We start from the raw sequence: 12,693 nt of genomic DNA, 5'->3' as shown, positions 1-12,693 counted from the left end.
AAATGGGTAAATGGACAAGTGCTCCCTTCTCACCTTGGCAGCCATGGCTCTGAACTCACTAGCTCCTTCCCAGGACACTGTGTACCTTCCCTGACAGTCCTCGAGGGCTGTGTTCTCAGGCAACATCCTCCCTCCAACGAGGCCCATGCAAAGGCCTCAGGCAACCTGCAGAGATGTACTTGTGCATTTATCCAAAGGGCTGGAGGGCTGAATGGAACCATCTAGAGCCACAAGCTGTGAACCTTTTCACCCAGCTCCTGTCCCCAAGTCACCCCTTGCTGTCAGAGAAAGGCCCTGCTCTGTTGATTATAAAACCAGTTGCCTGAGTTCCTTTATCTAAGTTGAGACAGCATCTGCCTCAGGGGAGAGCGTTTCTCAGTAGCAACCTCGGAACTCTCAGCTGACTTCCCTGGGCCTTACATCCTTCTGTGTCTAGAAAGGGAAGGATGCAGGTATCTCTGTGGTGGGTGCTGCTAAGATAGCTTTGGCCAAAGCCTGGTGAAGCCCTGGAGGTGGAATACCCAGGGCCATGGGACAAGTTACCATGGTCTGGAAGCAGGAGTGGAGCTGGGTCAGGAAGGGCGGCTTCCCGGGCAGGGCCAGCACCCGCTTCTCCACCATAGTGCACTCCACGTCATCATCTTGGATCACAACGTCCTTCTTCAGGATCTTCACAGCATAGAGCTCATCTGTGCCTTTTCGTTCTGAAAGCATGACCTGGGAAAGAGAGCAAGCATGTCAGGGCAGTTGGAAGGAGTCTGGGGGCCAGTTATAAGCAGCTGGTGTTCACTTGTAGCCACACTTAGCTTTGTATAGGTGCCTTCTGTTGACTCTGAAACAACAGGTAATGTTTTCTATTGACTTCACACTTTTATATTTTCAGACACAGGGTCTTGCTCTGTCACCCAGCCTAGATTGCAGTAGCATGATCATGACTCACAGAAGCCTAGAAGGTAGTAGCATGATCATAGCTCACTGCAGACTCGAACTCCTGGGCTTGGTGATCCTCCTGCCTCAGCCTCCCAAGTAGCTAGGGCTACAGGTAAGTGCCACCATGTCCGGCTAATTTTTTTATTTTTTATTTTTTGTAGAGACAAGGCTATGTTGCCCAGGCTGGTATCCTGGCCTCAAGCAATCCCCCTGCCCCGGCTTCCCAAAGTGCTAAGATTACAGGGGTGATTCTGTATCCAGCCCTGACCTCGCACTTTGAATAGCTGAACTCAATCAAGAGAGGATGGTTCCAGGGGAGATGATTGTATATTGATCCCTCTGAGGTAACAGGCAATGTATCAATGCCTAGCTAGAGGTAAGTCCCATGAGGGCAAGTATCTTTGCTGTTTTCATTTACTGGTGTAACCCAAGAGCCTGCAATAGCTCCTGGCTCATAGTACATGTTCAATAAATGTTTGTTGAATGAGGGAATGAGTGAATGACTGACAAAACTAAAATTAGGGTACTTGTTCCTTTATTAATTCAAGTATTTAATGTTCACTAAGAACCTGCTAAGCACTGGGGATGCAGCAATAAAGAAACAAGCACGTTCTCTGACCCTTAACTCCAGAGAGGAAGAAAGATTTTGCAAATTAATTACAGAGATGATTAATTTAATATTTTAGCAGCCTCTCCTGTTGTCTTGGGGCTTCCTTCTATGAGCTGTGCTGTGGTCATGTTCACGGCCAGTTAACCGGTGTGGCTCACAGACACATCGGTATTTTCTGCGTGTCACCCCGTCTCCCACTCTCCCAACTGGGGGAATATTCTTTGAACATTCTTTGGTTGTGATTATGCCAGAGAGAAAAATGACCAGCAGACTGTCTCAAGAAGCCTTGTAGGAAGCACAAGGCAGAACCACATTACAAAGAGTCCTAACCTGGTTTGGGGACTTCTAGGAAGGCTTCCTGGAGGAAGAAACAATCAGATTGAAGTATTCACTGCATGCACTGTGTCAGATATTTTGCAGGCAACAATATTAACCACCACTACATTTTTTAGCACTTTTCTACGGATCAAACAATTCCAGGTTTTCACTTATTGTTACTCATTTGTATTGCATAACATCCTAAGAAGTAGGTGCCATTGTGAATCCCATATTGCAGGAAATTAAGGCTCAGGAGGGTAAGGGTAACCAATCAGGGCCAGAGTTCAGGTGATTGAGGAAATTAGATGCTACACCCAACTCAGCTGGAGGACCAGAGGATGCAACAGAGACCTCAAGCTAGAAGGGGTGACACACAGAATAAGCTTAGCAGCAGGAAGGCAGCTCTGCACACCCCACTCAGCTCTTATCCCAGCGGCAAAAGTTCTGGCTAAACTCATGCACAGAAGCTTCCAGATCATGCATCCATGCACTGAAGCTTCCGGGCTGAGCTTGCCAGCTCACAGCGTTCCCATCTCCTGTCCTCACATCTTCTCTCTCATCACAGCCAGAGTGGCAAAGGCCAGGCAGATGCAGGGATTTGGGACACCTTAGGAAGAGGGTCCCTGTCACACACTTCCACAGCAAGAGAACTCTTATTAACCTCTTTCTTCCCCAGCACCACAATAAAAAAGAAGAGCTGCCAGTCTGAGTGGCTCTTGCAGACCCTCTGCTTATGTGCATGGCAAGACAGGGCTCCAAGTGCTAGGATGGGCACCTTCAGTTTATTTCCTGCCTCCCTCTGTTCTCTCCCCGGTACCCAATGGCTGTATTTTCCTTCCTCAATGCTTACTAACACAGAAACAATGACTCAAGGGAGTCACTTTCCTAAGATGTAGAGTCAGATGGAGACAGGGACTTCCTGCTCTTGGATTCCAGAGAAAGCTGGGGCTGGGACAAGTGCAGGGAGGGGGCAGGGAGGTAACTTAGCTGGAAGACAAGCGAGCAGAGGGATCGGAGGTGGAAAGAAGAAGAGTTTTCAGCTGAGAAACTCCAGAGCCCAGTAAGAAGGGCTTGGTGCTGAGCTGTCGTTGACAGTGGACACCCTCTGATATGGTTTGGCTGTGTCCCCACCCAAATATCATCTTGATTGTAGCTCCCGTAATTCCCACGTGTTGTGGGAGGGACCTGGTGGGAGATAATTGAATCATGGGAGCAGTTTCCTGCCTACCGTTCTAGTGTTAGTGAGTAAGTCTCACAAGATCGGATGATTTTATAAGGGGTTTCCCCTTTTGCTTAGCTCTCATTCTCTCTTGTCTGCTACCATGTAAGACATGACTTTAGCCTTCCACCATGACTGTGAGGCCTCCCCAGCTACGTGGAACTGTGAGTCCATTAAACCTCTTTTTCATAAATTACGCAGTCTCAGGTATGTCTTTATCAGCAGCATGAAAACGGACTAATACACTCTCCCTGACCCATCACCACTGGTCAAGGCACCATCCAACCATCCTGAATGTCTGCAACTACCTCCCACTCCTCCAACCAAAACGAGAGAAGGAGGGGCCCTAGACACCTTCAGTGCAGATGCAGTCATGATGGGACATCTTAGCCTTCTGCATGGAAGAGAGACAGGGCAGAATGGCTGGGAATTTCCCCCTTCACCAGGGACACAGGTGGACGTCCTACATCTGTGTCAATTACCCCCATTTTGTAGATAAACACACTGAGGCTCAGGGAGATTAACTTGCTTCAGCTAATGATTGTTCTGAAAATGCAGCTCTGACTGTGCCACTTGAATGCTGAAAGCCCTTCAGTGGCTCTTGAAAGCCAAACAATTCCATGACCACATCCTGTTCTTTCTTTTCCTTTGAACATTCGACTCCCACTGTCTATGACGTCCTTCCATGCTCTTGCACTGCTTTGAAAATCTGAGATTCCGCTGGGCTGTTATCTCCTCCTCTAATCTGGAAGTTCCATTCAGACCAAATCGGCCACTACCTCCTCTGGGCACCAGGGCTGCTTTGTAACTATGTCAGTTACTGTAGCTCAGGCTTTTCCGCACTTCAATCATTCATATCCCTTTTTTCACATTTCTTGCTGCCACCTAAACTGTTATTTGCTTAGCATTTTAAAAATCTAGTCACATTTCAACTTAACTAAATTTGAAAAGGAAACTTTATATCACCACTATTAATGGCAAGCCAGTATCACAAGTCATAAATGGAAGATAAGCATAAAAATAAATAAAAGCAAAGCGGTGCCAGTAAATTCTAGCCATACACTGCTGGCTGCTGAAGGTTCTGAGTCAGGCTCTGCGTCTTCTCCTTGTTAAAGGAAAAAAATATATTAGAAAGTTGTTAGAGAGCATATTGTCATCAAATGAGATTTTCTTGTTCAAGTAATTAGAAAGAGTAAAAGAAGACAAAGAAAATAACCTTATCATAATGTGATTTAATTTTATTTAATAGCACAACTACCTGGCACCTAAAACAATCTCAAGTAGCAGTTGAAATCTTCTTGCAAATCAGCAATGCTATGTGCTCCGCATCTTAGGAAATACTATTGCATTTGTACAGATAGTTTTAAAAATCAATAAACAGGGATGTGTGAAGATTCCCAGTGTCTTGCCCTGTCCTCAACAACATGCCTTATACTGATTAAAGGAAAACAGAACTGACATGCATAAAGCATAGCAAAAATTTAGACATAGAAGTGAACTGAATTCTAGAGCAGGAGTCAGGACACTTTATCTATAAAGGGCCAAACAGGAAATATGCGACGGTCTGGATCAAGTGAATGAGTGTGGCCGTAGTCTAATAAAATGTTATTTACAAAAATAAGCAGTAGCCTGGGCTCCAATAGTTTGCTGACCCTCGTTTTAGAATAAGTGTTTCAAGAAGGATCAGGGAAAATAAGAGTAACCACCTGATAAAAAATGACTGCAGTTTAATTTGGAAATGAAAACCCTAGCATGCCTTTCACTTCTTCCAACTCTGTGTTATTAGAAGAACCTTCTGATTGAGCAGTGGACACAGCTGGTCACAGCTGATTGGATCAGAGGTAAGTTCCTCAACCTGAGCCAAGCCAATCAGATTCCCCCTCCTAAGAATTTGAATTAGGGTACTCCGAGGAGTCAGTCCTGGGTCCCTCAACAGAGAATACACAGATCTTCCTAGAGTGGTCCGTTTTGTTTTGTTTTGTTTTCTGTTTTTCGTTTTTGAGATAGATTCTCACTCTGTTGCCCAGGCTGGAGTGCAGTGGCATGATCTTGGTTCACCTCCTCCTGAGTTCAAGCAATTCTCTTGCCTCAGCCTCCCAAGTAGCTGGGATTACAGGTGTCCACCACCACACCTGGTTAATTTTCGTATTTTTAGTAGAAATGGGGTTTCACCATGTTGCCACAGCTGTTCTCAAACTCCAGACCTTCAGTGATCTGCCCATCCAGGCCTCCCAAAGTGCTGGGATTACAGGCGTAAGCCACCACACTCAGCCTAGCGTGGTCCTTTTCTACCACTCTGCAGGCAAAGAGGAATAAAATAGATGTTCGAGGTGGGGGGGAAAAAAACAAAGAAGGTAAGAGAACAAGCAGAGGCCTTGCTTTCAGTTTCCAATCTCTCATGAGGCTTAGCCATTTTCTGTTAGAAAGCTTTATATCCCTCTAATAAAGTTATTTTTACTTATATTACTTTGAATGGATTATGTATCTTAGAGATCCCTAAAACAAAATTATTACAAAGGTGGCTCAAATTCTTAATAATAATTAAAATACATGAAGCCAAGTAGCATCATGTCAGTATGTGACCTAAAACAAGGAAAATTCCAGTCCTTATAAAGGACAGCGCCTCTTGCCTATGTCAGAATCACTTGAGGGTCTTTGCTTACAATACAGATTCCAAGCACTCCCTCTCCTTCAGGAGCTCTGAGCTGTGACTTGGGAGTCTGCATTTTAATAAACATATTCTTCCTATCTTGAGTATAATCACCAGATATTATCAAAATTGATTCACTTAATAAGGTAGCTAGGAGATGTCAATAGGTAAAGCTGACAGAACCCTTCCATCCTGATTTTCCTAACACTTTCTCAGCAGTCATTAATAGGATGAGAGAAAACTTTCCTTTTCTTCTTAGTATTCTAATCAAGCTTTCATTTTCGACATAAATCTCTCTGTCCTCTCTTGGAGTTACATTTTGAGAGCTGTCCCCATAGCACGAAGGAAGTGATACTTTATAGAGGTTTTAAAACATGTCTACAAATATTTGATACTCCTCCAATCAAAGCCAGAGTCTCTGAATCTGGGCAGGCACTGTGGCTGTCTTAATGTACAGAATGTGGTGAAGAGACCCTGAATGACTTCTGAGGCTGTAGCTTCTGTCAGTTTCTTTCCTTTCAACCCCAAGACCACCATGCTAGACCAGGGAACAAGACCCCATGAAGAAACCCTGGTACTACATGATAAGCTTGATGACCAGGCAGCCCCGGGTGCTCCAGCCAGTGCACGAAAAATCTCAAGCCACAACCAACCAGTGATCATTCCCAATCTCCTGACCCACAGAAACCATGACAGATAATATAGGATGGCTGTTGTTTTAAGCTTCTGTGTTTTGGGATGATTTGCTACATAGCAATAGATAACTAGAACAGATTTATCAAGTCCCTCTTTCTCTATAAAGGGCCAAACAGGAAATATTATAGGCTTTGCAGGGCTGTCTGGATCAAGTGAATGAGTATGGCTGTGGTCTAATAAAACTTTATTTACAAAAATAAGCAGTAGCCTGGGTTCCAATAGTCTGCTGACCCTCATTTTAGAATAAGTGTTTCAAGAAGGATCAAGGAAAAGAAGAGTAACCACATGATCAAAAATGGCTGCAGTTTAATTTGCAACCCAGCTTGGTCAGCTGTGGTCCCTGCCACCTTGGGTTTGGTTATGCATGCTCTTTTCAATCAATAATAACAATATTGTTTAAAGCTTCAATTGAGAGAGGCAACAGAGATGGAATTCATTGTGCCTTCCAAATGCATCAACTTTCCTAGTCTTATCCAGCACCTAGAAGGCTAGACAATTCATTCAGTTAACATTAATTAAGGGTCTAGGATGTGTCAGTCACTGAGATAGGCACTGGGAATGCAGAATGACAAGGTTCCTGCCCTCATGAAGCTTACACTCCTGTACAAATAACTACCTAATATCAATCATAATGAGACCCCTGAAACAGAAGTACACATTGCTCTTGGAGTGTTTCAATGGAAGACTTAACCTCGCTGAGTGGGTCAGCAAAAGGTGCTCTTCGGGAAGTGATGGTTAAGCTGACACCTGAAGTATCAATAGGACTAGCAAGGCGAGGATACAGGAGGCATATTTCAGCCAAAGGGAAAAGAACACTGCTTCCTTAGGATTAAACCATCTGGATCTACAAACCTTGACCTATGATTCCTATAAGGATATGAGCACTTGAGCTTCAGAAATCAAATTGCAGATGCTGACTCCCATCTGTCTGAGATGTAGCAGACCATTGTCTCTAATCGAATCAGAGAGATCCAGGCACCAAGTAGGGTGGCTGAACAAAGAATTTGTGATACTCAAAGGCCAAGTGTTTGTGCCAAGGAAAAAAAGGGCAACGTTGGGACAGTTTGGACTTTATAACAATAACCATGTCTGTGCCCACTGATTACTTCCAATATGCATTATCTTATTTAATTCCTACAGTAAATATGTAGGGTGGAAACTGCTGCTATCCCTATTTTACAGATAAAGAAGGGAGGGCTTAGCAAAGCTAGGTGACTCGTCTGTATTCCACTAGGAAGTGACACCTAGTCACCTGTCCCCTAAATCCATGCCCTTAAACACACCCCATCTTCAAGCCCTAAGTGCCATGTGTTCAGTGGTGAGCAAATTATTGCTGGAATATTTCAAATTCAGTTTTAGATCCTAGTCCTATTCCTCTTTTCCTATCCACCTTGCACATGGCCACAGACAGAACAGTCATTTCCTTTTTCTATTTCTTATACAACCACTAACATTTGCTTGGCGAGATGAGCTTGGTGTGCATTCATGCTGCAGTCACGATTCCAATTCTTCCATCGGGTCTACAAGCTCTACTGGGAATTTTGTTCTAGGCATGATGCTAGCCACTGGTGATGTGCCCAATAAACAGGACAAACATGGCCCTGCTTCCATCAAGTGGCTTGGGCAGATCTTTCTGCCTCCACATATGCTGTGAAGTTTTTTGTTTTGTTTTGTTTTGTTTTTGAGACAGAGTCTCCTCTGTTGCCCAGGCTGGAGTGTAGTGGCGTGATCTCGGCTCACTGCAAGCTCTGCCTCCCGAGTTCATGCCATTCTCCTGCCTCAGCCTCCAGAGTAGCTGGGACTACAGGCGCCCGCCACGATGCCTGGCTAATTTTTTGTATTTTATGTAGAGACGGGGTTTCACTGTGTTAGCCAGGATGGTCTCGATCTCCTGACCTTGTGATCCACCCGCCTCGGCCTCCCAAAGTACTGGGATTACAGGCGTGAGACACCGCGCCCGGCCATGAGCTGTGAAGTTTTGCCAGGGGAGAGGAAAAGAGCAGAAAAGTAGCCATTGCCTTGGCTGGTGATGCCCATGTTCTAAAATGTTCCTTTAAATGGAAATGATCTCTTATTAATTGTCTCAAGCAGTTTCTGGAGCTTCCAGAAACTTTAATACCAACATAGAGGGCGTGGGCTGTTTGTTCAGCTGTCCCTCTCTCTCCAGGGTGAGGATTCCAAACAGACTGAAAGGATGTGTTGAAGTGATGTTCTTATCAAATTCCAAGCCACATCTGTTCCCCAAGAATCTTCTGGGAGAGATGTGATAAATAGCAGAACTCTGATGACAGCAAATAAAACAGAGGAAAGTAGCCCAGGGATTCCTGGCTGGAAAGTTTGTGGTGATGAACTTTACTGGCGAATCCCAATGGCAAAGCGTGCCTGGAATCTCGGCCCCTGACTGTGGCCCAGCGTTGCATAATGGTTAGGGCATGGACTTTTAGAGTTAGAAAACCTGGTACGTGTCCAAGTTTTGCCACATACAAGCTGTACGACCTTGAGAAATTCACTGTTTTCTGAACCCCAATCTTCTCCTCATCTTAAAAAATGGAGATGCCAACAATACTTTGCTTTTGGTGCTGCTGAGACAGTTTTATGGGATAAAGTATCTAAGTGCACACCTTAATTTAGCACTGTGTGTGGCAAATTATACATACCTAATACCTGGTGGTTCTACTAGTTTCCTAGGGTGACCAAAAGGAAGAGCCAAAACCCGAGTGACCTCACACAAAAGGAATTTATTATTTCAGAGTTCTGGAGGCTGGAAGTCCCAAATCAAGGTGTTGGCAGGGTTGGTTCCTTCTGAAGACTGAGGGAGGATCTGTTCCATCCCCACCTCCCTCCTAGGTCCTCCTGGCTGCCAGCTACCCTTGGCACTCCCTGGCTTGTAAGCGCATCACTCCAATCTCTGCCTCTGTCTTCCCATGGTATTCTTCCCTGTGTGTTCTGTCAGTATCCAAATGTCCCTCTTCTTATGAGGACACCAGCCATTGGATTCAGGCCCACCCTAATCCAGAGTGACCTCATGTTAACTTGCTTATATCTGCAAAGACCCTATGTCCAAATGAGGCCACCTTCATTAGAAATTGAACATACACTGTTTATGAGGACACAATTCTACCCTTTACAGTGGTGATCGTCAATATCATCTTTTCACCAAACAACAAAGGGGGCTGACGGTGAGCTTTGTACAAAGCACCAACCTCCGGTTTTCAACTGGCCCAGGAGCTTTGTCTTGAGGGAGCTGTGCAAATGACCACATTAGTGTGCAAGGGCAGAGACAGCCAGGGACCCAAGATCTTGCTTCCCAACTGCTCAACTTCAACATACACTTGCCGCAAGTCCAAAGCCAAATCCAATCACCCTCGGTTCCTCTCTTTTATATCTCTCATCCAGTACAATCACAAGATTTGTCAGCTCTACATTCAAAATATATAGTAAGTTCAACCTCTTTGCTGATCTGAGCCACCTTGATCCTTAGCCTGGTTTCCTGCAATTGTCTCCTACCCTGTTTTCTGCTTCCCCTCTTCTCGCTCTCATAAACATTCTATTCTCTTTTTCTCTCTTTTTTGGTAGACATTAGGTTTCACTCTGTTGCCCCAGCTCGTCTGGAACTCCTGGCCTCAGGAGATCCTCCCACCTTGGCCTCCCAAAGTGCTGGATTACAGACATGAGCCACTGCACCTGGTCCATTCCATTCTCTACACACCTGAACGATGCTTTAGAAACTCAAGTCTGTTCATGTCACTCCACCTTCCTAAGGCTTTCCTCTGTCCTCCTACTGCACTTGGGACTCAATCTCACCTCTCAGAATCCCTGCCTTTTGCTCTTCCTGCCTGCACGATTTTTCCCCTAGGGATACACAACAGTTTGCTCCCTCATCTTGTTCAGGTCACTCCAATGTGACCCTGTCACCAACACCCTCCCTACCACCTTCTCTAAACTTGTAGCCCCCATTGTCATTTTCCATCCCCTTCCCCTCCTTTGTTTTTCTTGACAGCACTTACCACATGGGCATTATATTAATATCTATCTGTTTATTTTTATCCCTCACAAGAGTGGAAACTCCACGAGGGCAGGCATTTTGTTTGAACTGCCCACTGTCTGTCCCCAACATCTAGCACACAGTTGACACTCAATACATATCCGTTGAATCAATGAATGAAAGGATTTCATGAGTAGGAGAAGTTGCTTTAAAAATCTCCCAGATCAAGGTCACTAAAGATCTTCAGTTCCTTGGGTGTCAGCATTGTTTAATTTACATAAGGCTCCCTCCAACTCATATTTCACAAAGAATTTGAGGGATCATTCAAGATTACATGAAACAAACAAGTGAATCTTCTGTAAATTATACCTCAACACAGGTGGTTAAAAATGAATGTAGTGGCCAGGCCTGGTGACTCATGCCTGTAATCCTGGCACTTTGGGAAGCTGAGGCAGGCAGATCACTTGAGGTTGGGATTTCGAGACCAGCCTGGCCAACATGGTGAAACCCTGTCTCTATTAAAAACACAAAAGAATTAGCTGGGCATGATAGCACACGCCTGTAATCCCAGTTACTTGGGAGGCTGAGGCAGGAGAATCACTTGAACCCAGGAGGTGGAGGTTGCAGTGAGCCGAGAGATCATCATGCCACTGCACTCCAGCCTGGGCAACAGAGTGAGACTCAGTCTCAAAAAGAAAAAAAGAATATAGTAAATACTCATGTATGTGTACATGTATGCTTATATACTTTATAGATATATACTCTCTCTTTCCCTCCTTTGCCATCTCCCTCTCTCCTTTATTCTCTTTTCTTTCTTTTCTCTCCCTCTTTTCTTCTCTGTCTCTCTCTTTCTCTCTCTCCTACTTTCTCTTTCTGCTTCCTGGAAACCAAAGCCATCAGAAATACATGCAACATAACAAAATTCATATTTTCTATAATGAAAATCATTTTTTGAGGAGAAAAATAAGCTTTCTCTAGAACTTAGGTCTAAAAGAAATGTTTTGCATGGATGTTTGAACACACTGTGCTGTGGATGGTGTTCTTAATAACATCCCTGCAACAGAATCAGAAAAGAAGGAGGAGGAGGCAAGGGAGAAGAGACCAAAACATCTAGCACTGTCAGAGTCTGCAAGCTTGACTAAAAAACAGTGATTGGGAAAAGATTCTAACTTGATGAATTCAGATGGTGAATCTAAAATACAGAAAAAGACCTTTAGGGCTCTTAGGTCCCCACACACTAAATTGGGAGAAGAGCATCAGTAAGGTGTGGTGAGCTGAGGTCAACTTGGGGAGGGATAGACAAGCAAGTTACAGCTCATGTGTATATACCGTAGGCCTCCAGGGGACCACGCGACCCCTAGCTCCCTCTCCCATGCCCCTCCCTCCCTAGCTCCCTCTCCCATCCCTACTAGGGAACAGGCTTGTGGATGACACTGGGTACAGGATCAGGGTATTCATCTGCTGCAAGGACTATACCCTCCCTCTATCTTAAGATCCTATCTCGGCCGGGCGCAGTGGCTCATGCCTGTAGTCCCAGCACATTGGAGACCACGGCAGGTGGATCATCTGAGGTTAGGAGTTCAAGAACAGCCTGGCCAGCATGGCGAAACGCTGTCTCTACTAAAAATACAAAAATTAGCCAGGTGTGGTGGTGCACATCTGTGATCCCAGCTACTTGGGAGGCTGAGGCAGGAGACTCGCTTGAACCCAGGAGGTGGAGGTTGCAGTGAGCCGAGATCATGCCACTGCACTCCAGACTGGATGACAGAGTGAGACTCCATCTCAAAATAAATAAATGAAATAATAAAATAAAATAATAAAATAAGAGAAAGAGACCTTTAGGGCTCACAGGGTCCTCAAACACTAAACTGGCAGAAGAGCATCAGTAAGGTGTGATAAGCTGAGGTCAACTTGGGGAGGGATAGACAAGCAAGTTACAGTTCATATGTATATACTGTAGGCCTCCGGGGGACCACACCACCCCGAGCTCTGTCTCCCATGCCCAGCACTAGGGAGCAGGTTTGTGGACAAGGCTGAGTACAGGATCAGGGTGCTGATCTGTTGCAAGGAGTGTACCCTCCCTCTATCTTAAGATCCCATCTCTTTGAGGATCCCCTTGCTCTCTGGGGCTATCTCCTGCATGGATTCTTCCCAGCCCCCTGAAGACCTGCAGAGGGTAGGTCGGATGAGCTCAACTCCAAGTTTTAAGGCAAATATGATCTCCTTCCTTCCCCCAGCCCTTCCGTGGATGAGCCTTGCCTGCTGCACTGAGCTGCTGTTTCTCC

General features: G+C 45.1%; 1 protein-coding gene across 3 annotated transcripts in view; it reads right to left on the bottom strand.

The window, feature by feature from the left end:
• PRKCB (protein kinase C beta) overlaps positions 1-12,693 on the bottom strand; it is a 388,313-nt gene that overhangs the window by 64,712 nt on the left and 310,908 nt on the right. For all 3 annotated transcript variants that reach the window (XM_032157135.1, XM_032157134.2, XM_032755926.2), the window contains one exon: positions 544-717. In XM_032157135.1, the coding sequence (XP_032013026.1) occupies positions 544-717 (174 nt within the window). The remainder of the gene's footprint in view (positions 1-543; positions 718-12,693) is intronic.

The sequence above is a fragment of the Hylobates moloch genome, unplaced genomic scaffold, assembly GCF_009828535.3.
Source record: "Hylobates moloch isolate HMO894 unplaced genomic scaffold, HMol_V3 SCAFFOLD_6, whole genome shotgun sequence".
In the NCBI taxonomy this organism is placed as follows: domain Eukaryota; kingdom Metazoa; phylum Chordata; class Mammalia; order Primates; family Hylobatidae; genus Hylobates; species Hylobates moloch.
This window is presented reverse-complemented; position numbering and strand designations above follow the sequence as displayed.